This window comes from Dama dama, chromosome 14 (genome assembly GCF_033118175.1).
Source record: "Dama dama isolate Ldn47 chromosome 14, ASM3311817v1, whole genome shotgun sequence".
Lineage (NCBI taxonomy): Eukaryota > Metazoa > Chordata > Mammalia > Artiodactyla > Cervidae > Dama > Dama dama.
The window spans coordinates 60,060,404-60,088,092 of NC_083694.1; the positions used below are offsets into that span (position 1 = coordinate 60,060,404).

Here is a 27,689-nt window from a genome sequence, read left to right on the forward strand (position 1 = left end):
TAACTGGCACCTCTGCTTGACAAGTCCATGCACAGAATCACGGTGCCTAACACAGTATCTAACATGAACTACAAGCTCAATTAAATGTTTGTGATAATGGCAACTGAATCAGAAATATTTGCAGCATATCCACAGAAACCCTTAGAGGATTAAAGCAGGGAGAAAAATGATCAGATCTTTTTCTACAAGGACATCCAGGGTGTCCCAGATTAATGGAGGGCTAAAATTAGGTTCTTTTTCCCATTACTAAAGGGCAGAATGCCTTTCTTAAAATTTACCCAGGAGTTAATCATTGAGCATTTCCTACTGTAGATATCACCACTCTCTAAAGTGGAAATGTCACTCAGAAAATCAGACATTCAGATAATTCAAAGTTTTATTGAATTTTACTAATGGACATTTGATTGTCATATCTAGGTACTCACTACAAATCAGAAAATCAAATCTTAGTTTTAAAACTACTGCTCCTGAAACCTTAAAGAAAAGTCTTAAGTTTCTTCCAGCACTTGTTAATTTCATTCCATAACACCTGTTTTAGACCACCTCCTTTTAAATATTTTTTATTTATCTATTGGCTGTGCCATGAGGCATGTAGGACCTTAGTTCCCTGGCCAGGGATTCAAACCTGTGCCCCCTGCATTGGAAATGCAGAGTTTTAACCACTGGACAACCAGGGAAGTCGATACCATCTCCTTTCCATTTTTTATTTATTTTTATTGGTGTACAGTTGAGCAAAGCAGGTCAGCTATATGTATACACACATATCCCCTCTTCCTTGGATTTCCTTCCATTTAGATCACCACAGAGCACTGAGTAGAGTTCTCTGAGCTATACGGAGACCACCTTCTTTTTATTTATTTATGTGTAAATGTTTATTTATCTGTTTGTTCATGGCTGTGCTGGATCTTCATTGCTGCATGCGGGCTTCCTCTAGTTATGGCATGGGCTTTGGAGCACAGGCTCAGCCGTTGTTGCACACAACCATGAGGGGCTCAGTTGCCCCTCGGCTTGCGGAATCTTCCTGGCCCAGGGATCAAACCCCTGTTCCCAGCACTGGCAGGCAGATTCTTAACCACTGGGCCACCAGGGAAGTCCCCACCTCCTTTTTTAAAAAGAACCTAAGAGACATGTTCTTCCCCAGCTCCTCTCACTACAAAGCTACATCCTCACCACCACAGTGAGGATAAATGGAAAGCAATCAGACTTCAAGCCAGAAAATCTTTTCAGATCGAGACAGTGACACTTCCCATGCATTAGAGTAAATCAGCGCATCTCTAACCTTAGTTTCCTCATCTGCGAAACGAGGATCATAACGCGTACCTTACAGGATTATTTATAAAACTAAAAGATAAAATACGCAGGTGTAATTTATAAATTATAAAACACCATCAAAATGTCATCTACAAATATTACTCATCTATGAAGATGGATTGTTCATTTTTCAATGAATAATTATTGATCATTGCCAGACATTGGCAGACATTTTGCTAAACTCTAATGACACACATCAATATATCATGGGCCCTAAGGAGCTCAGATTCCAGGGAGGAAGAGCCATGCTCTGGGTGGAGAGAAGCATGCTCTGGGGTAACTGTGGTGCTAGGGAGCAGACAGGACACTCAGACGGCAATGTGGAAAGTGAGGGGCTTCAGAGGGCTTCCTGAGGAGGCGACCCGGGCACTGTCTCATTACAGATCCTAAAGCAAGACATCAGACTCTGGTCACTCCTTTGTGAGGTGGGCCACACACTCCACAGGCCTGGGCTCGCAGCCAGTTCAGAGGTGTCACAGCCTCTTAAGGCAGAGTTTCTCATCCTCAGAGCCACTGATATTTTAGGCTAGATAATTCTGTTTGGCGGGTGCTGTCCTGCGCATATCATAGAGCATTCAGCAGCATCCCTGACCTCTATCTACTAGAACGCCAGCACCACCCCCTACCCTCTGCTCGGACAGCCATTTTTAACTGCCAAATGGCCTCTGAAGGGCAAGATAGTCAACAGTTCAAAAATACTGCCTTAGGTCATAGGAAACCAGCACAAGTGATTCTAGAAGGAGCGCAGTTCATATAATTGGTGCTTAGACATATTAGTTAGTGCTCAGCAAATATTAATGAATGAATGAATGGAATGATTGTAGCCACCTAGAGTCCCTTTGACCTATTCTTTTTGGGTCTCATGCAGAAGAGCTCTGAGCTAGTCATGAAGTTCTAAGGTGACTGAGTGAGTTAACAGTAACACCACATCCATTTATACGGCACTCTGTGCAGGCTGTATAATCTGGGTCAAGATGTACAAACTCCCTGAGTCTGTCAGGCTCTTCAGTTCCTAAATGGGGACATTAATCCTATCTTGCAAGATTGTTGGAAGAATTACATGAGATAATTGATGTAAAAATAAAGCATTAGGGGTCTAGGAACTCACTCCTTTGGTGCAATTGACAAGAGGATGCCATCTTAGCAGGATGCCATCTCAGCTCCTGCCACTAAGCTTCACTAAGGACCAAAGCAGTTTGAGCACACACTTTTTGTTGTTGTTGTTGTTGTTGTAAACGTGGAGAATGTTGAGCACGGCACCAGGAACGGACACATCAGCTACCCAATTCATCACTCACAAGCAACGAGGTTAGTCAAAAGGCCCAGGGAATTCCCTGGTAGGGGAAACAAGATCCCATGTGCTGCATGGCACGGCCAAAAAATAAAAATAAAAAATCAAGAGCCCCAGAGAGTTGTGACTCGCACAGCAAGATTGTACCTCCCTGAATTCAAAAGGCACTAACTAGGGCTGGCCAGCCTGCTCACCACCACCAATTCCATCACACGTCGGCTTTGTTCGGGTTGAGATTTTTGGAAAATGCTTTGCAAATTCTGTGTTCTGTAGTTTCTTATAGACATACATGACCAGATCAGGAAATTTCTCCTGAAAATACTGGGAAGGTTCTCCAATTTTTGATTTCATCCTGAAATGAAACAGAAATATTTTGATATGCCTGCCCCAAACTCTGCATCCTCCCTTTTACAGTATACGGCCCTGGAGATTTTTTTTTGCTCCCCTGGTGTCTATAGCAGAATAAACAAAGACTTTGGAATCTGACAGAGCAAGATTAACCTCCTGACTGTTCAACTAACAGTAAATTTCATCAACTTGAGTTTTTTTGCGCCTCAGTTTTATTATCTATAACATGGACATAGTACAATTCTACAATCTCTTATCTACAATGCTGAAATCCAAAAGAGCCCTGAAAACTGCAAATTTTGGGTGAGTCTGCAACTGAGGTTTTTGGCAGCAAAAGCTAACTGAATTAACATGGGGCTACACTTATAATGTACATTCGTTTTGCCCGGCCACCCAGTCCCCTGTGTTTCTTCTCACAAGAGTCGCTAGCCTTCTGTTCAAGCAGGCTCAACAAAAACTGAAAAGGAAGATGAGAACCTGATGGGAATGTCCATCACTGACTATAAGACCCTTGTGGTGGGCCTTTCCAAACAGAAGGGAGGAATGACTTTCCCTTCATCAAAATAAGTTTTCTTCTTTCCATTGAATAGCAGATGTAAACTTAGAACCGGAATTTTTAAATTATTCTCATCTCATATATGACCTATAAGAGCGAAAACAGTTCTTACTTTGTATTCTTTTGTTCATCAATGTGCTCTCCCAAATTCCGGATGAACCTCAGCAGGTCACCTACAGTGTTCTGATACGTTTTGTTCTGATACGTTTTGTTCTGATACGTTTTGTTCTGTTTCCTTTTCTCATAAAACGCATTCATTTTTTTCATCACAGATTCATCAACCTAAAGAAAAATTACACAAAAATGTGGTAACAACACAAAATAAATCCTGATAGAATGTTAATACAAAAAGGCAGAATACAAATTTGAATATAATGCCAAAATTATGACTAATTAATAAAGCAAATTAATAGAAAAGAATGGAAGTAAACACTGTACACCATAGTGCTAATTGTGGTTGTATTTGGATGTGGAACTATAAATAACTTTAAATTTGTGTATCTATTTTCCAAGAGAATTGTTTTCATAGAAATTAACTACAGTAAAACATGGTTTAGGAAATCATTGGCTACTACATGAGGAAATTTGCCCATTATACTATACAGTACTGCTATCCTTGTGGCCACCTTTCCAAATTCATACCTGATTACATCTCCTCTTTAAAGAGGGTTGTCCTGACTGAGACCAGGCCTTGCAGCCATTGCCATAGTGAGTGTGGTTGTTCTTTGTTTTGTTTGTAGTTATGTTTCCAAAGGTTACATATTTCTCCTTGTCCCTAGGTGTCCCGGGGCAGCTGCTCTCGTATTAGTAATGCCTTCTTCTTTGTGCTATCACTTTTTTTTTCATTTATTTTTTAAATTTTTAATTGGAGGATGATTGCTTTATAATATTGTGTTAGTTTCTGCCATATAGCAACATGAATCAGCCATAAGTATATACATATGTCCCCTCCCTCCTAAGCCTCCCTCCCACCTCCACCCCTCTAGGTTGTCACGGAGCACCTCGTTTGAGCTCCCTGCATCATACAGCAAATTCCCACTATCTATCTGTGCTCACACTCTTTGTAGATAGTTCTGATATTTAGAAATAGTTTGGAGTAAGAGAATAAGATGCAACAACCATGAAACCAGAGGGTCCCTTAGAAAGAGTAACTGGTGACTAGAAGTCTGCCCAGGTGGCACTATCAGTTCCTTACAGAACTTAATGGGTAGTAGGAAAGACAGATGTTAAGCCAACAATTATGAGTGTGATGTGTGGTCCAGAGGCAGACAAGGGAAGGAAAGCAAAATGAGACCCAGAAACGAGGAGGTATGGGAGAAGCAGAGTCCTACCTCAGGCCTAAGATATGGAAGCTGTTGGTCCCACTCAAAGACTTGAGAGTTGTGGATTTTCCCATAATGCTCTGCTTATATCTCAGGGGTACCCGGCATGTATCCCACAGCCATCCCTTCTGTAGGTCTCTCAGCCCCACTTGGATGCCATACTCTGCTTTGTATATCCATGACCTTGCATGGTCCTAACACACACTGGTATTTGACAGATGTCTGCTAATTCATAATAGTGAAAGTTATGATAGTGCCAATTAGACTGAATGAGTGATTAATTATTATGCTCCACTATAAGTGCATGTGTACTAAGTTGCTTCAGCCATGTCTGACTCTGTACGACCCTATGGACTATAGTCCGCCAGGCGGCTCTGTCCATGGGATTCTCCAGGCAAGAATATTGAAGTAGGCTGCTGTGCCTTCCTTCAGAGGATCTTCCCAACCCAGGGATCAAACCCACGTCCCTTGTGTCTCCTGCATTGGCAGGTGGGTTCTTTACCATTAGTTCCACCTGGGAAGCCCATGTTCCACTATATTGAGTTCAAGTTGGGTAGACCCTCTCTAGAAGAGAAGGAATTTGAAAGATGATTGTTTCTTGTCTTTCTGTTTTCTCATCCAGAAAGTAGGTGTGGGTGTGTGGATGCTCGATGCTGGGCTGTTCACCAGCATCAGAGGCAGCCAGTCTCCCTGAATGGAAATGCCCCTGTGGAAGTACCTCCCTTGGACTAAACTCCATTTAATCAGCTGCTCTTGTCACAATGGAAATAGAATTATTAGCCAGGCCTCAGTCAGAAAATAAGGCTTGAGAGAAAGAGTCACAGAAGAGGAAAAGGCTTTTGGGCTGTGACAAGTCCATTCTAAAGAGGAGCCTAGATGAGTATCTCAGGAGGACCTGGCCTGGAGCAGAAATCCAGAAGAGCTGAGGGGGTCTGAGATGGGAGGAGGGCAAGGAAAACCCCTCTTACCCCTTGGTTGAACCAGGCTCATAGTATAAAAAAGTTAGGAAAACCAATGTAACAGGTTCTTATTCCTGGAATAACTCCCAGACCATAGAAGTTGTTCACACCTCATTTGTCCACTGGGAAAAACTTGTGGGAAGTTCAGATGTTTCAGGTTGCAGAAGCTGGAGGATCTTGCCATCAGTATTTTGTACTTTGATGTCAGATTCATTTCCCACATCCCGGAGTGTCCGGTAGCGGCTGAGAATGACAGAATGATCATGATCATTCCACCCTTCCCACTTTTCCCAGAGAGAGAAAACTATTACATTTTGGCATTTGATAAGAGTAGTAAAAGCATGTCTCTAAACAATCTGCACAATGGGAGAGCTCTCGCTCTCTCTTTTTGCCCGAATCATTTTTCTATTCTTCAATGGAAAAAAATCAGATCCAGAGAAGTTAAGTCACTCCTCCAATGACACCCACCCAGGAAATTCCAAGCTGAGAGAAAAGCCTGTGTCTGCTGATTCCCAGCCTGACTCCTGCCCACCTCACCATGATGGTTAATTTCATCTGTTAATTTCACCAACCATGCACACAGCACTCAGATTAAATATTACTCTGGGTGTGTCTGTGGGGATGTTTCCAGAGGAGATTAGCATTTGAACCAGTGAAGCAGACAGCCCTTCCCAGTGCGAGTGGGCATCATCCAATCTATGGGCAGCCTGAACAGAATGAAAGGGGAAATGTGCCACCTCCCTGCTGATCACTTTGGCTGGGACATGGTTCTACTCCTGCCCTCAGTTCTCCAAGTTCTCAGGCCTTCAGACCTTTACTGGAATCTGCATCTTCAGCTCTCCTGGTTCCCATGCCTTTGGATTCAGACTAAATTATACAACTGAATTTCCTGGGTCACCAGCTTGAAGAGGGCAGATGGTAGAACTTCTCAGCCCCAGTATTGCATGAGGCATTTCTTTATTTTGTATGTATATCAGGTTGGTTGAAAAGTTCTTTGGGAAAAAAAAAAGAAAGAAAAGTTCTTTGGGGTTCTTCTGTAGTAACATCTTATGGAAAAATCCAAATGAACTTTTTGGCCAACCCAATATAAAAAGCCCTGACTAATACACTCACCATCTCCATCCTAGAGGCCTGTAATAGACACTGTTTTCCTTACCTCTTCCAACTCCAAAAGAAGGGATGAGCCAGCAGGCCACTCAGATGGCCCTTCACATTGTCCCCAGGAACTAAGAGATGCTGAATGAGGTCCTCAGTTTCCTTATCTGGAGAACGCTCAACCAACTCTTCAGTTCTTAGATCCTTCAGCATCTCAAAACAAATGTTTCCCTTGTTTACCACATACAGGACCAGCAGTCCCAGGGCCTGCACAGAAGCCATGAGTGAATGAAAGTCACTCAGTCATGTCTGACTCTTTTCAACCCCATGCACTGTAGCCCACCAGGCTCCTCTGTCCATGGGATTCTCCAGGAAAGAATACTGGAGTGGGTTGCCATTCCCTTCTCCAGGGAATCTTCCCCACCCAGGGATCAAACCCAGGTCTCCTGCATTGTAGGCATATTCTTTACCATCTAAGCCACCAGGGAAACCCATAAATCAAGTCAAAAGTGCTTATGAATTAGTACTCTATTTGGGGAACTTTGGAGGGTGGGGCACAGGCTATGAGCAAATGGAAAATGGGTAGAATCTCAAGGAGCCCACAGGTTGGGCATGAGCCTGGGCATGGAGAACTCTTCAAGAAAGTGTAGTTTAGTTTTATAAGGAGCAAAAGATAATCCCAGGCCAGAGCTGTCAGAGCAGACTGCTTAGAGGAAGAGGAATTTGAGCTAGACCTCAAAGTACAGATAGAATTTTTAAATAAACCAGGGAAAGGGAGAGGTTTTAAACAAGGGGCAGGGGTTGCTCAGAGTCTGGCTAGGAACAGGGACTTTGGGTTGGGCCTGTGTCAGGCAGGAGATTAAAGAGCCAGACCAGGTCCAGAAGAACACAGTGAACACCCCAGGAGTCAGGACACAGTAGGGAGGAAAGACTAGGGAGGAGACCAGCACAGGAACTTCTGCACTAAGACACCAGTCAGGGAAGGGGCTCAGATCTGGAGCCACTGAGCCAGAAAGGCCAGGCGTGGATGAAGAGTTCTTACCAACTGGGTTGGAAGTTCAGCACCCTGGAGAACTCCAGGGGGCAGGCTGCCCTAACGGGTCAGAGTCTATCCAGGAGCTGTGGTCTACAGAGGTTATATGTCTCCTGGTTTGTCTCCTCTCTGGGGAAACAGTTATTTAGGATCTTAACCCGTGGGGCCAACTATAGTCTCTTTTGAGCTGGGGATCAATCCTGTCGTTCCCATGTGCTTCAGAAGGCCTTAGTATCTGACCCTCCTAGGAGTTTAGCACATGCATTTGAATAGAGTGGGAAAAGAAATCTCATTTACTTTGTCTTCAGGCATCAAATACCTCCTACAGGAATTGTGGAATTATTCTGGAGAAATCTCCTGGAGGTAATTCTTCAAGAAATGTGGCATGCTCAATGTATTTTCTATTTAGCCTGTGAGGGTAGAGAGACATCCAAAGAGATGCAGAAACGGCCACAGCAAGGACCAACTTCACACCCACCCAGAGAGATGCTGTTGTCTGCAAGGGAGTGGGGGCCATGCATACCGAGGAAATGCCTTGAAACTTCTTTCTTTCCTAGGCGAAACAGGAACATCCTTTAATTGGCCACAGGAAGTAAGATAATGAACGAATAAGGAAGTAGAGAGATGGAAAAGTAAACTGTTTCTAGAAATTACCTCTAGATCTCTCTTGATTTCCTGTGGATCTCCAGTCCCCTTGATGCTTTCATCAAAATCTGCCAGGCAAGCAGCATTCTTGGAATCTAAAGGAGAGTTTGTAGAGAGGCATTGAAATTGCTTATTCTTGGGGGGGATGTATGGAGAGAGTAACATGGAAACTTACATGACCATATGTAAAACAGATGGCCAATGGGAATTTGCTGTATGGTTCAGGGAACTCAAACTGGGGCTCCGTAACAACCTAGAGGGGTGGGAGGTGGAAGGGGGGGTTCAAGAGGGAAGGGACATGTATACTGTGGCTGATTAATGTTGACGTTTGGCAGAAACCAACACAATACTGTAAAGCAATTATCCTTCAATTAAAAATATGTAAATATATTTTTAAAAAAGAAAATCCTCAATCCCCATGTTATAATTAATTTACATAAATCTGTAATTCAATCAATGTACAATCCATCATCACTGAGGAAGACAATGATGAGCTCATATCTGCCTTATTTACTTTTCAAAACAGTCATGTGCACTGTGTTCTTTGACCTGCTGGTATCTGCTAAGAGCAGGATTTACATTTTATTCATCCCAAGCCAGGGGTTGGGGAAGTATGAGGATAAGTATAGCCAGCTCCCCCTTCATGCAATTCTTGGGGTCAAAGAGCACAGATTTGTAAAGAAGCTGCTGGCAGGAGTTAAGGTTACGTCCTATAGCTGAAGAACAACTGGACCCTAGAGCTGAAGGGTCCAAATCCAAGACCACCTTAGCATAGCATTCCCAAATCAAGCCCACTCGCCACTGCCCACTCTGACATTGTCATCTGTGACCACGAGTCAACCACGTGCTTCTAATGAGTCGATGCCTCCCTCTCCCCTTCAGCATCTTCCTCCTTTGAAGAAAGCCACTGAGTCCTCAGAAAGAGAGATAAGAGAGGTGGGGAACAAAGTCAAAGATGATTTGTCCTCAAAGAGGTGGCTTAAAGGAATCTGAGAAGGAAGGCTGGGTAACCGCAGATACCAGCCAGTACAACTGTTACTCAGAGCCCTTTCATTATGAATCTGGACCTCAGCATTGTAGGGAAATCCAGAGTCTAACAAAAATGAACCCATCAAATTGTTCAACAAATGTTTAGTGAGAGAAAAAATGATGGTGAGGAAGGAGAACACAGTCCTGGCTCTACAGAGTTTAGAGTCTCTGGGCAAGGAGGCTGATAGTAAAGGAATAAATACATGGCTAAACATTAATCTGCAGTTTTGAAAATGCTGGTCAAAAGTTCAGGATGCTCTAAAAGTGTACCATGAGAAGAGCTACATGGCTGCGTAAAGGGGGAGAAGTTTTCATTAAGGAAGAGATGCCTAGGGAATTTCCTGGAGACCCAGTGGTTAGGACCCCAAGCTTCCAGTGTAAGGGGCATGGGTTCAATCCCTGGTCAGGGAACTAAGATCCTGCAAGCCTTGGGGTGAGGCGAAAAAAAAAAAAAAAGGAAGAGATGCCTAGAGAGAAAAGATGAGTAGAAATTGGATAGGTGAGTGGAATTGGGAAGAAAGGGAAGAGAGAATTCCAGATAGGAATTCATGGAGAATGCCTGGGGTGGCAAGACAGCCTGTAATGAGACTGAAGGAGCGGATAGGGTGTACATCATAAATCACAGGCTGTTTTCAATTATTTCAATAATTCCCTTCACTTATTTAAGCCACTTTGTGTTTTCTGCTACTGAAATTTGAAAGTGTTTAACGGAACACTTCACATCTCTTCTAACATTTGATTTTTTTTCCCCATGAAAAGTGAAAGTGTTAGTCACTCAGTCAAGTCTGACTCTTTGTGATCCCATGGATTGTAGCCCATCAAGGCTACTCTGTCCATGGAGTTTTCCAGGCAAGAATAGTGGAGTGGGGTGCCATTTCCTTCTCCAAAGGAATCTTCCCGATACAGGGATTGAACCTGGTTCTCCTGCATCACAGGCAGTTTCTTTACCATCTGAGCCCAACTTTTTATTTTTAGTTTCAATAGACATTGTTAAAGTGCTATAAAAATTTTAAAGCTTACACCTAGTTTCTGTATACAACATCAAGAGGGGCTTTGGCCCTGCTGACACCTGACTTAGTGCCAGTGGAACTGGTTTCACACTTCTGGCTTCCAGAACCATGGGAAATTAAATTCCTATTGTTTTAAGGCACCAAGTTTGTGACAATTTCTTTCAACAGCCATGGGAAATTTATACACCTGGTTATAGTTATGTTTCTTTGGGTGTAAATTCTCCTGTTTCATGCCTCTCTTTCATAGTATTGAGAGGGTAACAGGCAGGAGGGCCAGGGGTTTCCAAACGGAGGAAATAGGCTGCAAGTGTCAGACATTTTTTATCTTTCTTAAGTGGCAGGAGGAAACAAACTACAAGTGTTAAGATTTTTTTTCCCCCTTCTCTATACAAATTTAAAAAGAGGTTTCTCTTAAAATTCTGTGTTGCCATGACGACACCTAGCTCCACCTGAACTTCAGTTCTGTTCAGCTCAGTTCAGTTGCTCAGTCGTGTCTGACTCTTTGCGACCCCACGGACTGCAGCACGCCAGGCCTCCCTGTCCATCACCAACTACTGGAGTCTACCCAAACCCACGTTCACTGAGTCAGTGATGCCACCCAACCATCTCATCCTCTGTTGTCCCCTTCTCCTCCTGCCTTCAATCTTTCCCAGCATCCGGGTCTTTTCAAATGAGTCAGTTCTTTGCATCAGGTGGCCAAAGTGCTGGAGTTTCAGCTTCAGCATCAGTCCTAATGAATATTCAGGACTGATTTCCTTTAGGATGGACTGGTTGGATCTCCCTGCAGTCCAAGGGACTCTCAAGAGTCTTCTCCAACACCACAGTTCAAAAGCATCAATTCGGGAGGAGCCAAGATGGCAGAGGAGTAGGACGGGGAGACCACTTTCTCTCCTAAAATTCATCAAAAGAATAACTGAACACAGAGCAAACTTCGCAAAACAACTTCTGATCGCTAGCTGAGGTCATCAGGCGCCCAGAAAAGCAGCCCATTGTCTTCGAAAGGAGGTAGGACAAAATATAAAAGATAAAAAGTGAGACAAAAGAGCTAAGGACGGAGATCCGTCCCGGGAGCTCTTAGGCGGCATTGCTTGGGGTAGGGTCCGGGCCTGAGTGCCCTGAGGACAATCGGAGGGAGCTTCTGTGAGTTGCCAACATGAACTGTGGGAGACCAAAAGAGAGAGAGTAAATTAACCGGCCCGAACACACTGCCGGCCGTTCGCAGAACAAAGAGACCGAGAGGGTCCAGAGAGGAGCTCGCAGGCTGCAGACCGGCCCAGCCCCGCCGGAGGCCGGAGGCAGGGGGCAGGGGAAGGTCGCGGCGAGACACAGGGCGCAGGCACCTGACCGGCGCGGGCGGGGACTGGGGCTGGGGACGCGGAGGGCAGAAGGCGCGCGCACCCGACTGGCGCCAGCGGAAACTGAGACTGGGTCCGCGGAAGGGAGTGGGTGCGCCACACCTGGGGAGAGTGTGCCCACCGAGGCCCTGGCTGCCTGGACTGCTCTGACGGGAAGGCACAGAGAGCAGGCGCAGCTTTTCCTTCCACGCTTTTGTGGAACACCCGAGGGCTGGAACCTCGCGCAGCGCGGGGCGCGCTCCATATAGAACAGCCGGGAGCCTGAGCGGCGCAGACGGAGAGGGCAGCATCGGCCCCTCCCGGCAGCGCCAGCCCATCCCCGCGGCGCCAGCCCCTCCCCGCGGAGCAACGGAACTAGCTACCTGAGTAAGAGTCCACCTCCGCCCGCCTGTGTCAGGGCGGAAATGAGGCTCTGAAGAGACCGGCAAACAGAAGCCAAATAAACAAAGGGAACCGCTTCAGAAGGGACTGGTGCAACAGATTAAAATCCCTGTAGAAAACACCGACTACACCGGAGGAGCCTGTAGATATCGAGAAGCGTAAGCGGGAACGAGGAGCTATCTGAAACTGAGCCGAACCCACACTGACCGCAACAGCTCCAGAGAAACTCCTAGATATAATTTTACTTTTTTCTCTTTTTTTATTTTTTTCTTTTTTTTTCTTTTTTCTTTTTATTTTTTCTCTTTTATTTTCCTTTAAAATCCCCTATTACTCCCCCATTACTCCTTAACTTTCATTTCCATAGACTTTTACGATTTTTTAATTAGGGGGAAAAAAAAGAAAAAAAAAATTTTTTTTCTCTTTTTTTTCTTTTTCTTTCTTTCTTTTTTTTCTTTCCTTTTTCTCTTCTATTTTCTATTTTTCTTTTTCTCTTATTTCTTTTAAAGTCCTCTAGTACTCCTCTACTACTCCTTAATTTTCATTTTCAATACACTATAACCTTACAAAAAAAAAAAAAAAAAGAAGAGAAGCCCTATTTTTAAACCGAAGATTATTCTCTCCCAATCTTGACTCTCTGTTTTCTACCTCAGAACACCTCTATTTCCTCCTTTCCCCTTCTCTTCCCAATCCAATTCTGTGAATCTTTGTAGGTGACTGGGCTACGGAGAACATTCTGGGAACAGACAGCTGCGTAGATCTGTCTCTCTCCTCTTGAGTCCCCCTTTTTCTCCTCCTGTTCATCTCTATCTCCCTCCTCCCTCTCCTCTTCTTCATGTGACTCTGTGAACCTCTCTGGGTGTCCCTAACGGGGGAGAATCTTTTAGCCATTAACCTAGAAGTTTTCTTATCAGGGCTGTATAGTTGGAGAAGTCCTGAGACTACAGGAAGAATAAAACTGAAATCCAGAGGCAGGAGACTTAAGCCCAAAACCTGAGAACACCAGAAAACTCCTGACTACAAGGAACTTTAAGTAATAAGTGACTGTCCAAAAGCCTCCATACCTACACTGAAACCAACCACCACACAAGAGCCAATAAGTTTTAGAGCAAGACATACCACGCAAATTCTCCAGCAACGCAGGAACATAGCCCTGAACATCAACATACAGGCTGCCCAAGGTCACACCTAACACATAGACCCATCTCAAAACTCATTACTGGGCACTCCATTGCTCTCCAAAGAGAAGAAATCAAGTTCCACACACCAGAACACTGACGCAAGCTTCCCTAACCAGGAAATCTCGACAAGCCAATCGTCTAACCCCACCCACTGGGTTAATCCTCCACAACAAAAAGGAACCACAGACCTCCAGAATACAGAAAGCCCACTCCAGATACAGCAATCTAAACAAGATGAAAAGGCAAAGAAATACCCAACAGATAAAGGAACATGAAAAATGCCCACCAAGTCAAACAAAAGAGGAGGAGATAGGAGATATTCTGAAAAAGAATTTAGAATAATGATAATAAAAATGATCCAAAATCTTGAAAACAAAATGGAGTTACAGATAAATAGCCTGGAAACAAAGATTGAAAAGATTCAAGAACTGTTTAATAAAGACCTAGAAGAAATAAAAAAGAGTCAATTACAAATGAATAATGCAATGAATGAGATCAAAAACACTTTGGAGGGAACCAAGAGTAGAATAACGGAGGCAGAAGATAGGATAAGTGAGGTAGAAGATAAAATGGTGGAAATAAATGAAGCAGAGAGGAAAAAAGAAAAAAGGATCAAAAGAAATGAGGACAACCTCAGGGACCTCTGGGACACTGTGAAACGCCCCAACATTCGAATCATAGGAGTCCCAGAAGAAGAAGACAAAAAGAAAGGCCATGAGAAAATACTCGAGGAGATAATAGCTGAAAACTTCCCTAAAATGGGGAAGGAAATAGCCACCCAAGTCCAAGAAACCCAGAGAGTCCCAAACAGGATAAACCCAAGGCGAAACACCCCAAGACACATATTAATCAAATTAACAAAGATCAAACACAAAGAACAAATATTAAAAGCGGCAAGGGAAAAACAACAAATAACACACAAAGGGATTCCCATAAGGATAACAGCTGGTCTATCAATAGAAACCCTCCAGGCCAGAAGGGAATGGCAGGACGTACTGAAAGTAATGAAAGAGAATAACCTACAACCTAGATTACTGTATCCAGCAAGGATCTCATTCAGATATGAAGGAGAATTCAAAAGCTTTACAGATAAGCAAAAGCTGAGAGAATTCAGCACCACCAAACCAGCTCTTCAACAAATGCTAAAGGATCTTCTCTAGACGGGAAATGCAGAAAGGTTGTATAAACGTGAACCCAAAACAACAAAGTAAATGGCAACGGGACCACACCTATCAATAATTACCCTAAATGTAAATGGGTTGAATGCCCCAACCAAAAGACAAAGATTGGCTGAATGGATACAAAAACAAGACCCCTATATATGCTGTCTACAAGAGACCCACCTCAAAACAAGAGACACATACAGACTAAAAGTGAAGGGCTGGAAAAAAATATTTCATGCAAATGGAGACCAAAAGAAAGCAGGAGTCGCAATACTCATATCAGATAAAATAGACTTTCAAATAAAGGAAGTGAAAAGAGACAAAGAAGGACACTACATAATGATCAAAGGATCAATCAAAAAAGAAGATATAACAATTATAAATATATATGCACCCAACATAGGAGCACCGCAATATGTACGGCAAACGCTAACGAGTATGAAAGAGGAAATTAATAGTAACACAATAATAGTGGGAGACTTTAATACCCCACTCACAACTATGGATAGATCAACTAAACAGAAAATTAACAAGGAAACACAAACCTTAAATGACACAATGGACCAGCTAGACCTAATTGATATCTATAGGACATTTCACCCCAAAACAATCAACTTCACCTTTTTCTCAAGTGCACACGGAACATTCTCAAGAATAGATCACATCCTGGGCCATAAATCTGGTCTTGGAAAATTCAAAAAAATTGAAATCATTCCAGTCATCTTTTCTGACCACAGTGCAGTAAGATTAGATCTCAATTACAGGGAAAAAATTGTTAAAACTTCAAACATATGGAGGCTAAATAACACGCTTCTGAATAACCAACAAATCATAGAAGAAATCAAAAAAGAAATCAAAATATGTATAGAAATGAATTAAAATGAAAACACAACAACCCAAAACCTATGGGACACTGTAAAAGCAGTGCTAAGGGGAAGGTTCATAGCATTACAGGCTTACATCAAGAAACAGGAAAAAAACCAATTAAATAACCTAACTCTACACCTAAAGCAATTAGAGAAGGAAGAAATGAAGAACCCCAGAGTTAGCAGAAGGAAAGAAATCTTAAAAATCAGGGCAGAAATAAATGCAAAAGAAACTAAAGAGACCATAGCAAAAATCAACAAAGCTAAAAGCTGGTTTTTTGAAAAAATAAACAAAATTGACAAACCATTAGCAAGACTCATTAAGAAACAAAGAGAGAAAAACCAAATTAACAAAATTAGAAATGAAAATGGAGAGATCACAACAGACAACACTGAAATACAAAGGATCATAAGAGACTACTACCAGCAGCTCTATGCCAATAAAATGGACAACTTGGATGAAATGGACAAATTCTTAGAAAAGTATAACTTTCCAAAACTGAACCAGGAAGAAATAGAAGATCTTAACAGACCCATCACAAGCAAGGAAATCGAAACTGTCATCAAAAATCTTCCAGCAAACAAAAGCCCAGGACCAGATGGCTTCACAGCTGAATTCTACCAAAAATTTAGAGAAGAGCTAACACCTATCTTACTCAAACTCTTCCAGAAAATTGCAGAAGAAGGTAAGCTTCCAAACTCATTCTATGAGGCCACCATCACCCTAATTCCAAAACCAGACAAAGGTGCCACAAAAAAAGAAAACTACAGGCCAATATCACTGATGAACATAGATGCAAAAATCCTTAACAAAATTCTAGCAAACAGAATCCAACAACATATTAAAAAAATCATACACCATGACCAAGTGGGCTTTATCCCAGGAATGCAAGGATTCTTTAATATCCGCAAATCAATCAATGTAATACACCACATTAACAAATTGAAAGATAAAAACCATATGATTATCTCAATAGATGCAGAGAAAGCCTTTGACAAAATTCAACACTCATTTATGATTAAAACTCTCCAGAAAGCAGGAATAGAAGGAACATACCTCAACATAATAAAAGCTATATATGACAAACCCACAGCAAGCATCACCCTCAATGGTGAAAAATTGAAGGCATTTCCCCTGAAATCAGGAACAAGACAAGGGTGCCCACTCTCACCACTACTATTCAACATAGTGTTGGAAGTTCTGGCCACAGCAATCAGAGCAGAAAAAGAAGTAAAAGGAATCCAGATAGGAAAAGAAGAAATAAAACTCTCACTGTTTGCAGATGACATGATCCTCTACATAGAAAACCCTAAAGACTCTACCAGAAAATTACTAGAGCTAATCAATGAATATAGTAAAGTTGCAGGATATAAAATTAACACACAGAAATCCCTTGCATTCCTATATACTAACAATGAAAAAACAGACAGAGAAATTAAGGAAACAATACCATTCACCATTGCAACAAAAAGAATAAAATACTTAGGAGTATATCTACCTAAAGAAACAAAGGACCTATACATAGAAAACTATAAAACACTGATGAAAGAAATCAAAGAGGACACAAACAGATGGAGAAACATACCGTGTTCATGGATTGGAAGAATCAATATTGTCAAAATGGCTATTCTACCCAAAGCAGTCTATAGATTCAATGCAATCCCTATCAAGCTACCAACGGTATTTTTCACAGAACTAGACCAAAGAATTTCACAATTTGTATGGAAATACAAAAAACCTCGAATAGCCAAAGTAATCTTGAGAAAGAAGAATGGAGCTGGAGGAATCAACCTGCCTGACTTCAGACTCTACTACAAAGCCACAGTCATCAAGACAGTATGGTACTGGCACAAAGACAGAAATATAGATCAACGGAACAGAATAGAAAGCCCAGAGATAAATCCACGAACCTATGGACACCTTATCTTTGACAAAGGAGGCAAGGATATACAATGGAAAAAAGACAACCTCTTTAACAAGTGGTGCTGGGAAAACTGGTCAACCACTTGTAAAAGAATGAAACTAGAACACTTTCTAACACCATACACAAAAATAAACTCAAAATGGATTAAAGATCTAAATGTAAGACCAGAAACTATAAAACTCCTAGAGGAGAACATAGGCAAAACACTCTCCGACATAAATCAAAGCAAGATCCTCTATGACCCACCTCCCAGAATATTGGAAATAAAAGCAAAACTAAACAAATGGGACCTAATGAAACTTAAAAGCTTTTGCACTACAAAGGAAACTATAAGTAAGGTGAAAAGACAGCCCTCAGATTGGGAGAAAATAATAGCAAATGAAGAAACAGACAAAGGATTAATCTCAAAAATATACAAGCAACTCCTGCAGCTCAATTCTAGAAAAATAAATGACCCAATCAAAAAATGGGCCAAAGAACTAAACAGACATTTCTCCAAAGAAGACATACAGATGGCTAACAAACACATGAAAAGATGCTCAACATCACTCATTATTAGAGAAATGCAAATCAAAACCACAATGAGGTACCATTACACGCCAGTCAGGATGGCTGCTATCCAAAAGTCTACAAGCAATAAATGCTGGAGAGGGTGTGGAGAAAAGGGAACCCTCTTACACTGTTGGTGGGAATGCAAACTAGTACAGCCGCTATGGAAAACAGTGTGGAGATTTCTTAAAAAACTGGAAATAGAACTGCCATATGACCCAGCAATCCCACTTCTGGGCATACACACTGAGGAAACCAGATCTGAAAGAGACACGTGCACCCCAATGTTCATCGCAGCACTGTTTATAATAGCCAGGACATGGAAGCAACCTAGATGCCCATCAGCAGATGAATGGATAAGGAAGCTGTGGTACATATACACCATGGAATATTACTCAGCCATTAAAAAGAATTCATTTGAACCAGTCCTAATGAGATGGATGAAGCTGGAGCCCATTATACAGAGTGAAGTAAGCCAGAAAGATAAAGAACATTACAGCATACTGACACATGTATATGGAATTTAGAAAGGTGATAACGATAACCCTATATGCAGAACAGAAAAAGAGACACAGAAATACAGAACAGACTTTTGAACTTTGTGGGAGAATGTGAGGGTGGGATATTTCAAAAGAACAGCATGTATGCTATCTATGGTGAAACAGATCACCAGCCCAGGTGGGATGCACGAGACAAGTGCTCCGGCCTGGTGCACTGGGAAGACCCAGAAGAATCGGGTGGAGAGGGAGGTGGGAGGGGGGATCGGGATGGGGAATACATGTAAATCCATGGCTGATTCATATCAATGTATGACAAAACCCACTGGAAAAAAAAAAAAAACAAAAGCATCAATTCTTCGGCCCTCAGCTTTCTTTATAGTTAAACTCTCACATCCATACATGACTACTGGAAAAACCATAGCCTTGACTAGACGGATCTTTGTTGGCAAAGTAATGTCTCTGCTTTTTAATATGCTGTGTAGGTTGGTCATAACTTTTCTTCCATGGCTGCAGTCACCATCTGCAGCGATTTTGGAGCCCAAAAAATAAAGTCAGCCACTGTTTCCACTGTTTTCCCATCTATTTGCCATGAAGTGATGGGACCAGAAGCCATGATCTTAGTTTTCTGAATGTTGAGTTTTAAGCCAACTTTCTCACTCTCCTCTTTCACTTTCATCCAGAGGCTCTTCAGTTCTTCACTTTCTGCCATAAGGGTGGTGTCATCTGCATATCTGAGGTTATTGATATATCTCCTGGCAATCTTGATTCCAGCTGTGCTTCATCCAGCCCAGCATTTCTGAACTTAACTTTTCTCAAACCTTGAGCTAACCAATGCTTTTTTCTTATGGAAATATTTGCCTTAAGCTATGTTAATGAACTATGTATTTACCCTAGACTCTGTCTTCAAGTCGGTTCGCCTAAGACTCAAAACCCACTTGACAAACCAGTATGTTTTACTCATTTAATGAAACTCTATATTTACTTGGAAACCTGCCTTTCTTCAAGATTCATGTCAATTGTTTTATGACCCGGGATGACTCACCTGGAGCCAATGTTATCTGAAAATGCATGTTGTGGGGAGGGGCCTGGTGCCAGTCTCTGAGTTTTGAGACATTTCCTTTCTCTAATTAGCAGAATGCTAGTAGCTATATAACATCTGGCTAAAGACTAGCAGTGGGGGCACTCCTTCTGCCCCCTTCTGATGTCTATGTCAGAAGCTTTCTCTATCTCTTATACTTTAATAAAGCTTTATTACACAAAAGCTCTAAGCGATCCAGCCTTGTCACTGGCCCCGGATTGAATTCTTCTCCTCCGGAGGTCAAGAATCCTGGCGTCTTTCGTGGTTCAACAACCTTTCAGTATCAGCAACTCTTATAACTTTTTTTTTTGCCACATTGTGTGGCATGTGGGATTTTAGTTCCCCAACCAGGAATGGAACCCCAGCCCCCTGCAGTGGAAGCAGGAAGTCCCAGCCACTGAACCACCAGGGAAGTCTACCAGCAACTCTAAATATCTTAGGTGATTTTTGATGTATGTTTTACATTACAGTTGAGACTCCCTGACAGCCTGTGCATCCTGTTAATGCCACCCAACACAGAGGAGGGATGAGAGCACTGTCAGAGCTTCTGCTTTGCATTTTTTTCAATGAAGCTCTGGGGTAAGTGGGCCATGCCACTTAATAGTTGCTTTGGCAGACATCCTGTGTGATAACAGCTCTTTGTTTCTCTCTCTTTTTTTTTTCCTGAATTCTTTTGAGTTTTTTAAAATTTATTTTTAATTGGAAGATAATTGCTTTACACTATTGTGTTGGCTTCTGCCATAAAACAACGTGAATCAGTCATAAGTATAGCTATATCCCTTGCTCTTGAATCTTACCCATCCACCCCTCTGGCTTGTCACAGAGCACTGTGTTGAGCTCCCTCTGTTATAGAGCAACTTCCCATTAGCTCTCTATTTTATTCACAGTAATGTTATGTGCTACTCTCTCAATTCGTCCCACACTCTCCTTGCCACCCCCCGCCCTCCACTTCAAACAATAAATGCTGAAGAGCGTGTGGAGGAAAGGGAATCCTCTTGCACTGTTGGTGGGAACATAAATTGATACAGCCACAATGGAGAACAGTATGGAGATTCCTTTAAAAACTAGGAATAAAACTACCATATAACCCAGTAATCCCACTACTGGACACATACCCTGAGGAAGCCATAACTGAAAAAGACACATGCACCCCAAAGTTCATCACAGCACTATTTACAATAGCTTAGACATGGAAGCAACCTAATATTCACCAACAGATGAATAGATAAAGAAGTCATGGCACATATATATAATGGAATATTTCTCAGCCATATATAGGAACACATTTGAGTCTCTCTCTTAAAATCATCAGTGACTCAAGGTCTCAAGCATTCCCGCTGTCTGCAGACAGAAAGGCCTGTCATAGATGCTTGGTCCCTAGGGGAGAGGGCAAGTCCAGGGTTTGATCTTCCTAATTTCTACTGAGGTAGCAATCTTGCCTGCTCTCTGGTCCTTGGTTCTCTCCTATTTATGGCTTCCATCGCTTTTGAGTGGTGCTTTTCTGTACTCTTCCCACTTTCATGAGTAATGTTTTTCTGTGACATTCTGCATTTGTCCTGGGCTCCTATGCCATTCTTCAATCCCATCCTATCTATGTTTAGTCTCTCCATGATTCCTCAAGGATTTTGTCCTCTAAGAATTCTTTTTTTAATGTTGATTTTAATTACAAATTCACTTAAAAATGTTTTCCCATCATTTGAAGAATTTAATACAGGGAAGAGTCTGCAGTATGTGCTAGGTTCACCACCTGATGCATAGATATAATCAATTCTTTATTGTTCAAGCTTAGGAATGGAAGAAGCAGTGCTAGAAAGTTCGAAGAATAGGTATTCAAAAATTATTTTTCTTTAGAATGTGATGTGTGACCCTTTCGCATCAAGATCGGCAGGTAGAATTGGGAAGGTCCCCACCCCTGAATGAACCTCAAAGACTCTTTCTCACCAGGTAGAGTTGTACACACTTCTGGCCCTTGTCCATCTCCCCAGCAACGTTGCTTAAAACCAGGAAGGAGTGCCATGAGTACCTTTCCTCAAACTAAAGCCAGATCTTATGTGTACCTGTGTCTCTCTTCCAGCACCTTATATACTGCTCTCTGCCTCTAAATGCCCACACCTTCTTTTTGCCCTGGTCCCTCACACCATGTTTAAACTCAGTGCATATCTGTAGGTTAGGTATCCACATCTGCTTTAGCCCTCTAGACAAGTACCTGGCCTTTGTTGGGCACGTACAATGTACAGGTGACTTGTCCATATGACACAGAGCATTTAAGACTTCGTAACAACCTTTTGAAGGAGGTATTATTAGTACCAAGTGAGGAAACCAACACTCACAGAATTAAGCAACTTCCTTGAGGTTACAAAACTACAAAGTGCTGGGACTAGGTTGCAAGGTTCCCTAAACCTGGCTGAAGCTGAGGATCTTTCTAAATTATTATTTATGTTTGGCTGCACTGGGTCTTCATTGCTGCAAGAGGGCTTTCTCGAGCTGTGGACAGCAGCAGTTACTCTCTAGTTTTGCTTCATGGGCTTCTCATTTCGGTGACTTCTCCTGCTGTGGAGTACGGGCTCTAGAATAAGGGCTTCAGTAGTTGTGGCACATGGGCTTAGTTGCCTGGTGACATGTGGAATCTTCCTGGACCAGGGATCAAATCTGTGCCCCCTGCATTAGCAGGCAGATTCTCAACCACTGGACCACCAGGGAAGTCCAAGCTGAGGCTCTTACTACTGCACTACCTTGCTCCCTGGGATTTTACACTCAGCTCTGCCTGTTTCCTTGAATGTTGCTTTAGCATATGGTTTTGGTTTACAAGAGTACACACTGATTTGTTCAGCCTGCTTGCAGTGTGTTTCACTTGTCTCACATCTTATCCTGGATCCCAAGTTTGACCTCAGTTTTGCCGTTAAGTTTCACGGTAACTGAGCACACACACAACATTCACCGTTAACTGCCACCTTGTCTGAAGGAACACACTTTCTAGAGTCTCTTACTTACAGACTACTCTAAGAATTCAAACTTCTTGGAGTTGGCTCCATCCAAAACCTACATTCATATTTGTATTTGCCAAGGGCAGCATAAGGTTAGCCTGGTATTCCATGAGCTTCCTTCACCTCCACATGGAATAATACAGGTTCTACCTGGTAGCAGGAGGAACTGCACTGTAACTACGGATTTCCTACATTCATCCTCAAATTGAACAATCCACACTGACTCTAGTTCTTTCCTATTCTGCCATGAAAATCTGTTCCTCTGATAAATAAAGACCCTACATTTCTAAGAGAAGACGGGGGACTCACCTATTAAGATGTTCTGTGGTTGCAGATCCTGATGAGTGTATCCAGACAGGTGTAGTTCCTCAACAGCTTTAAACAGAGATGAGAGGACGTTTCGGGCAAATTCATCTTCCTTGTTTTGCACAGCCTCTCCTCTGCGGTCGGCCAAGTGCTTCTCCAGCGTGTGCTCACATAGGGCGAGGCACACATACAGACAGCCCCCATCCCTCTCACTGCCATAGAATGTCACCACGTGACTGTTGGCTCGGTTGCTCTGCAAACAAGAGACTTCATTTTGTCCCCGTGTGCTGCCTTCAGAGAACCGCTTCACGGCTACCTCTTGTTCCTCATAGAACCCCAGGTAGATGCCCCCTTCAGAAGTGTCAGCGATTTTATAATCTTTATCAATAAAGATCTTGAGTTTGCCTATCATAGGGCGGGATATCCTGCGGAGATGTTTCAGGGCCTCCCCCCAACGTGAGCTCTGAGGCTTCCAGGCTTTATCGGGAGGGCGAACGTCTTCTACAGCTCCATGCTGGCGAAGAAACTTTGCAAGGTCAGAGTCATAATTGCGCTTCGCTATTGTGACAAGGTCCCCGCATTTTGTGCTGGCTCCTTTGAGACACAGCAACTGGGCGATTTTCTTCAGCTTGAGTTCAACAGCAAGCAGCAATGCTGTTTTACCCTCACTGTCTGTGTCATTAATCTCTATAGCTGTTTGTTCCAGAAGCATCTGCACCAGATCCAGGCTCTTCTTTTCCACTGCCAAGATCAGCGGCGTCTTCCTTCCTTCCCCCCTCACATTGACATCAACCTTACAGTCCAGCAGAAGGCGAATAATGGCTTTCACCTTCTCAACATCAGAGTTCAGAAGAGCATAGACCAAAGCATTTCTGCCCCTATTGTCCCGGGCATTGACATCTGCCCCCATCTCGTGAAGGAGGATCTCCACAACCTCTACATGCCCTCCTTCAGCAGCATCCATGAGGGCAGTGGCCCCTCCTTTCTTAATCCTCTCTTGATCCTCCACTGTCTTTCTGTGCAAATTCACCTCTGCTCCGTTGTTATACAGGAACCTTAAGGCTTCGACTTGGCCATACACAGCAGCTTCCATGAAAGCTGTGAAGCCATTAACATCGCACTCATTGACATCTGCTACTTTGGGAAGTAATAGTTTGAGCAACTTCACGTCTCCGACAATCCCAGCAATGATGAAGGGAGTGGCCCCATTCTTCTTCCGCAGACAAGGGTCAGCACCATGACTAAGCAGAAGATCCACAATGTCCTCCCTGCCAACTTGTACTGCATTATGCAGAGGTGACCAGCCCCATTCTTCCTGGAAATTGACATCAGCCCCTCTTTCTAGCAATTGCTGGACCAACTCAATCTTTTCATCTTTCACAGCTTTAATCAACAAATGATTGTCTTCCCTTGAAGCCCTCCCATTACTAGAGGGTGTGGGTCTTTCCTGAGGGTTGTTATGGCTCTCAGTCTCCATGATGGTATATACCACTGGCTACAACTTTCTTGCCTTCTCTCTGAGAAAATGAAAACTTATCTCCTCGGGATTTGATCAAAGAGACATGGAACTGTTAGAAACTCCTGTCAGGGGAAATAGGAATTGTCTGGCTACAGACCATCAATATGAGGAGGCACCAATACTCTTGGGGTCTTCTGACTTTTCACCTGGAGATGAGAGACGTAATTTGTAGTGTTATCAGAGTGATAAAACATTTGAATTAGAGAAATCAATTTCACTAGCAATGTTTTCAAAATACATCTATCATAGAATTTTTTATTAGAGAATATTATAAATATACATCTTTTCATGCTGTTCATGGGGTTCAAGCCTGAATATTCATTGGAAGAAATGATGCTGAAGCTGAAGCTCCAATACTTTGGCAACCTGATGTGAAAAGCTGACTCATTGGAAAAGACCCTGATGTTGGAAAAGAATGAGGGCAGGAGGAGAAGGGGGCAACAGAGGATGAGATGGTTAGACAGCATCACCAACTCAACGGACGTGAATTTGAGCAAGCTCTGGGAGACAGTGAAGGACAGAGGAGCCTGGTGTGTGCAGTCCAGGGTGTCACAGAGTCAGCCACAACTTAGCAACTGAACAGCAAAACAACATAAATATATGTAAATTTTAAACAAGAAACGTATTACTCTATTCTCCCTCTGCTTGGAAACAGGAATAGTTAATATTTTAGTATAGTCTATAAATTAATTTTAAAAATAGTTGGGCTCATGATCTGTAACTTTGTATTTGGCTTCCTTTCATTTAATACCTTACTATAAATAATGTCCTGTGTTATTACAAAGTATTTTAAAATATTTTAATATCTGCAATAGACCATTAGAGAGGTGTTTCAGTTCCCTAATACTGAGCAGATTTTTAAAGTAACTTTTAAACCAGAGTTTCAAAATTTAGATTTTTTTTCACAATTCTAAATAATTTTGAAGCAAATTTAGCTTATTTTATCTTGTTTTCTTATGAGAGATCTTATATTATAATAGATTTCTTACGATTAATTTCAAAGAACTGAATGACCAGTCAAAGGCTATGATTGTTTTTAGGATTCTCAACCTATATTAATACATTTTTTTCCAATGCCATATAAACACACTCTTACTAGAAATAAATGACCTCTTTAAAAAATCAGAACCCTTATTTAATAAGAAAATACGTGTTTTTTGCCAATCTGCATTTCTGGTTGAGCATGCTCAGTCCATTCCTGGCTCTTTGCAAGTGCAAAAGTGTGCATCCTATTCAAAGTAGTGTAGAGTAAGCAGCAGTCCACAACCTTTTTGGCACCAGGGACCGGTTTCGTGGAAGACAATTTTTCCATGGACTAGGGGTGGGGAAGGGGTGGGTTTGGAGATGATTCAAGAGCATTACATTTATTGTGCACTTTATTTTTATTATTATTACATCAGCTCCAACTCAAGTCATCTGGCATTAGATCCCAGAGGCTGGGGACTCCTGGAGTAGGGGAAAGAACTTGAACTCCCACCTCTGCAAGATCTAAGTTTGGCCCCTCATTGTGTAACTCTAGACTCTTCCTAATTGTGTAACCTTGGATTATTATTGAGTCTGAATTTTCTGTTCCCTCAAATGGGGACAACAATAAATACAGCCCCCCATATAAAGTGCACTGAAGGAGGGAAAGGGGGAAATATTAGGCCTTCAGTAAATGGTAGAGCTAATTACATCACTTTATGAAAAGAAAAAAAAACCTTAACACATCCCGTTCTTCCCACCCAGTGCTTTACATGCTACACAAATAGGGAACCTAGGAGATGTCAATTTAGTCCAACTGCCCTCCATCAGATCTGAGCCATTTAGATACAATTCAGAGGGCAGAGGGCAGCAAACTTACCTGAATGTTTATAACTGCTTCTGCTACAAAAATCACAAAGCAACTATTTTTCAGCAGTCCCACCTGCCTGACAGTCTCAAGGCCTCTACCCTCAGAGAGCTAACCAAATATGCAGCGGAAGCACAGTCACCCAGCAATGAACTCTTTGGATCAAATGTTTATGTAAACAACTTTAGTGACAATGAGTGTGAGGTGGGCTGGAAAAGATCAAGGAAAGAAAGAAGCTCAAAGAAACCTGGAGGATTCAGGGTTTCTTCAAACTTCTTTTCCTCTCTGCTTCCTTATTTATTCCAGGCACTTCCTTCAGCTGCTAGCTTCAAAGTAATACAATCTTTTAAGAACACCACACCTTGGACTAACTTATGAGGAAATGCAAAAAAAAAAAAAAAAAGATAGTAGTAAGACTCCACGGCCTGTAGCCCACCAGGCTTCTCTGTCCGTGGAATTTTCCAGGCAAGAGTACTGGGTTGCCATTTCCTGTTCCAGGGAATAATAATAATAACAATAATAAAAGAAACCCGAGTAAAACATCAGAGCAGAAAATAAAAAACAGCTCAACAAAAGCCCTGCAAAAGGAGAGTCCTGCTTTCAGTTTCATTTTCCCCACAGGACCAGAGGAGCCTGATAAACAGAGATGCCTTGAAGAAATAATGTGTGAATTATGGCAGAACCCTGGAAATCTCAGAAGGACTCAGGTGCAAAGGATCCCCTGGGACTGGCCGGCTGGCTCCGCGTGCTCCTTCCTCTCCCCAAGTTCCACACCCACTTCACCTCCAGTCCCCAGAAGCCCGAGGAATCCTTCAAAGAAAACACCTTCTCAGGCTTTCCCAGCTCTCCTCCCTCTGCGTGTCCTACCTTCTAAACGCAGATGCCTCCTCCTCAGTCATTCCTCTGGCGGCATCTAACCGTCAAATACTGCTGCCAGCAAGAAAGCAGGCCCTCCTGGGGACTGAGCCCGCGGGGCGGAACCCGGAGAGTGGCAGGAAGAGGCGGGAACGTTGGCCACGCCCACACTCGACCGCGAAGGCCTGAGCTGACCACGCCCACACCGGGCAGCGGTGGCCTGAGCTAGTAGCATCTTTGGGCTTCCCCGGGGGCTCAAACAGTAAAGAATCCGCCTGCAATGCAGGAGCCCTGGGTTCGATCCCTGGGTTGGGAAGATCCCCTGGAGGAAGAAATGGCAACTCACCCCAATATCCTTGCCTGGAGAATCCCACGGACCAAGGAGCCCGGGGCGGGGAGGGGGCAGGGAGGCCGCATGCATCCTGCCGCTAGGCCTGCGGCCGTTCAGGTCACAGCATCCAATTCCATCCCGACGACGTTGTTCCAAATCCCTTATCTTCTTAAGGGAAATGAACGGTAAATAAACATTATTGAGCACTAACTGGGTGCCCGGCAGTTTGTTCATTGCTTCACAAGAGATATGCACCCAGGCAACCCCTA

At 42.8% G+C, this 27,689-nt stretch overlaps 1 protein-coding gene and 1 long non-coding RNA gene across 5 annotated transcripts in view; one reads left to right on the forward strand and one right to left on the reverse strand.

Moving 5' to 3' along the window:
* LOC133069366 (uncharacterized) overlaps nucleotides 1-27,095 on the forward strand; it is a 37,305-nt gene extending 10,210 nt beyond the window's left edge. The window contains exons 2-3 of the long non-coding RNA XR_009695842.1: nucleotides 20,065-20,173; nucleotides 26,856-27,095. This is a non-coding gene — a long non-coding RNA (uncharacterized LOC133069366). The remainder of the gene's footprint in view (nucleotides 1-20,064; nucleotides 20,174-26,855) is intronic.
* RNASEL (ribonuclease L) lies at nucleotides 363-27,255 on the reverse strand. 4 transcript variants are annotated; one of them, XM_061160867.1, is made up of 8 exons: nucleotides 27,102-27,255; nucleotides 22,888-24,549; nucleotides 8,570-8,655; nucleotides 8,439-8,468; nucleotides 6,944-7,149; nucleotides 5,898-6,030; nucleotides 3,619-3,788; nucleotides 363-2,954 (listed from the first exon to the last, which is right to left on the reverse strand). In XM_061160867.1, the coding sequence occupies exons 2-8, from the start codon at nucleotides 24,359-24,361 to the stop codon at nucleotides 2,774-2,776; spliced, it is 2,280 nt and encodes a 759-aa protein (XP_061016850.1). In that variant the 5' UTR covers nucleotides 24,362-24,549; nucleotides 27,102-27,255; the 3' UTR covers nucleotides 363-2,773. The 4 variants fall into 4 exon arrangements, with proteins under 4 accessions (XP_061016850.1, XP_061016849.1, XP_061016851.1 ...); XM_061160866.1 differs by having other exon boundaries at nucleotides 8,394-8,468; XM_061160868.1 differs by lacking the exon at nucleotides 8,439-8,468.
* Between the last annotated feature and the right edge of the window lie 434 nt (nucleotides 27,256-27,689).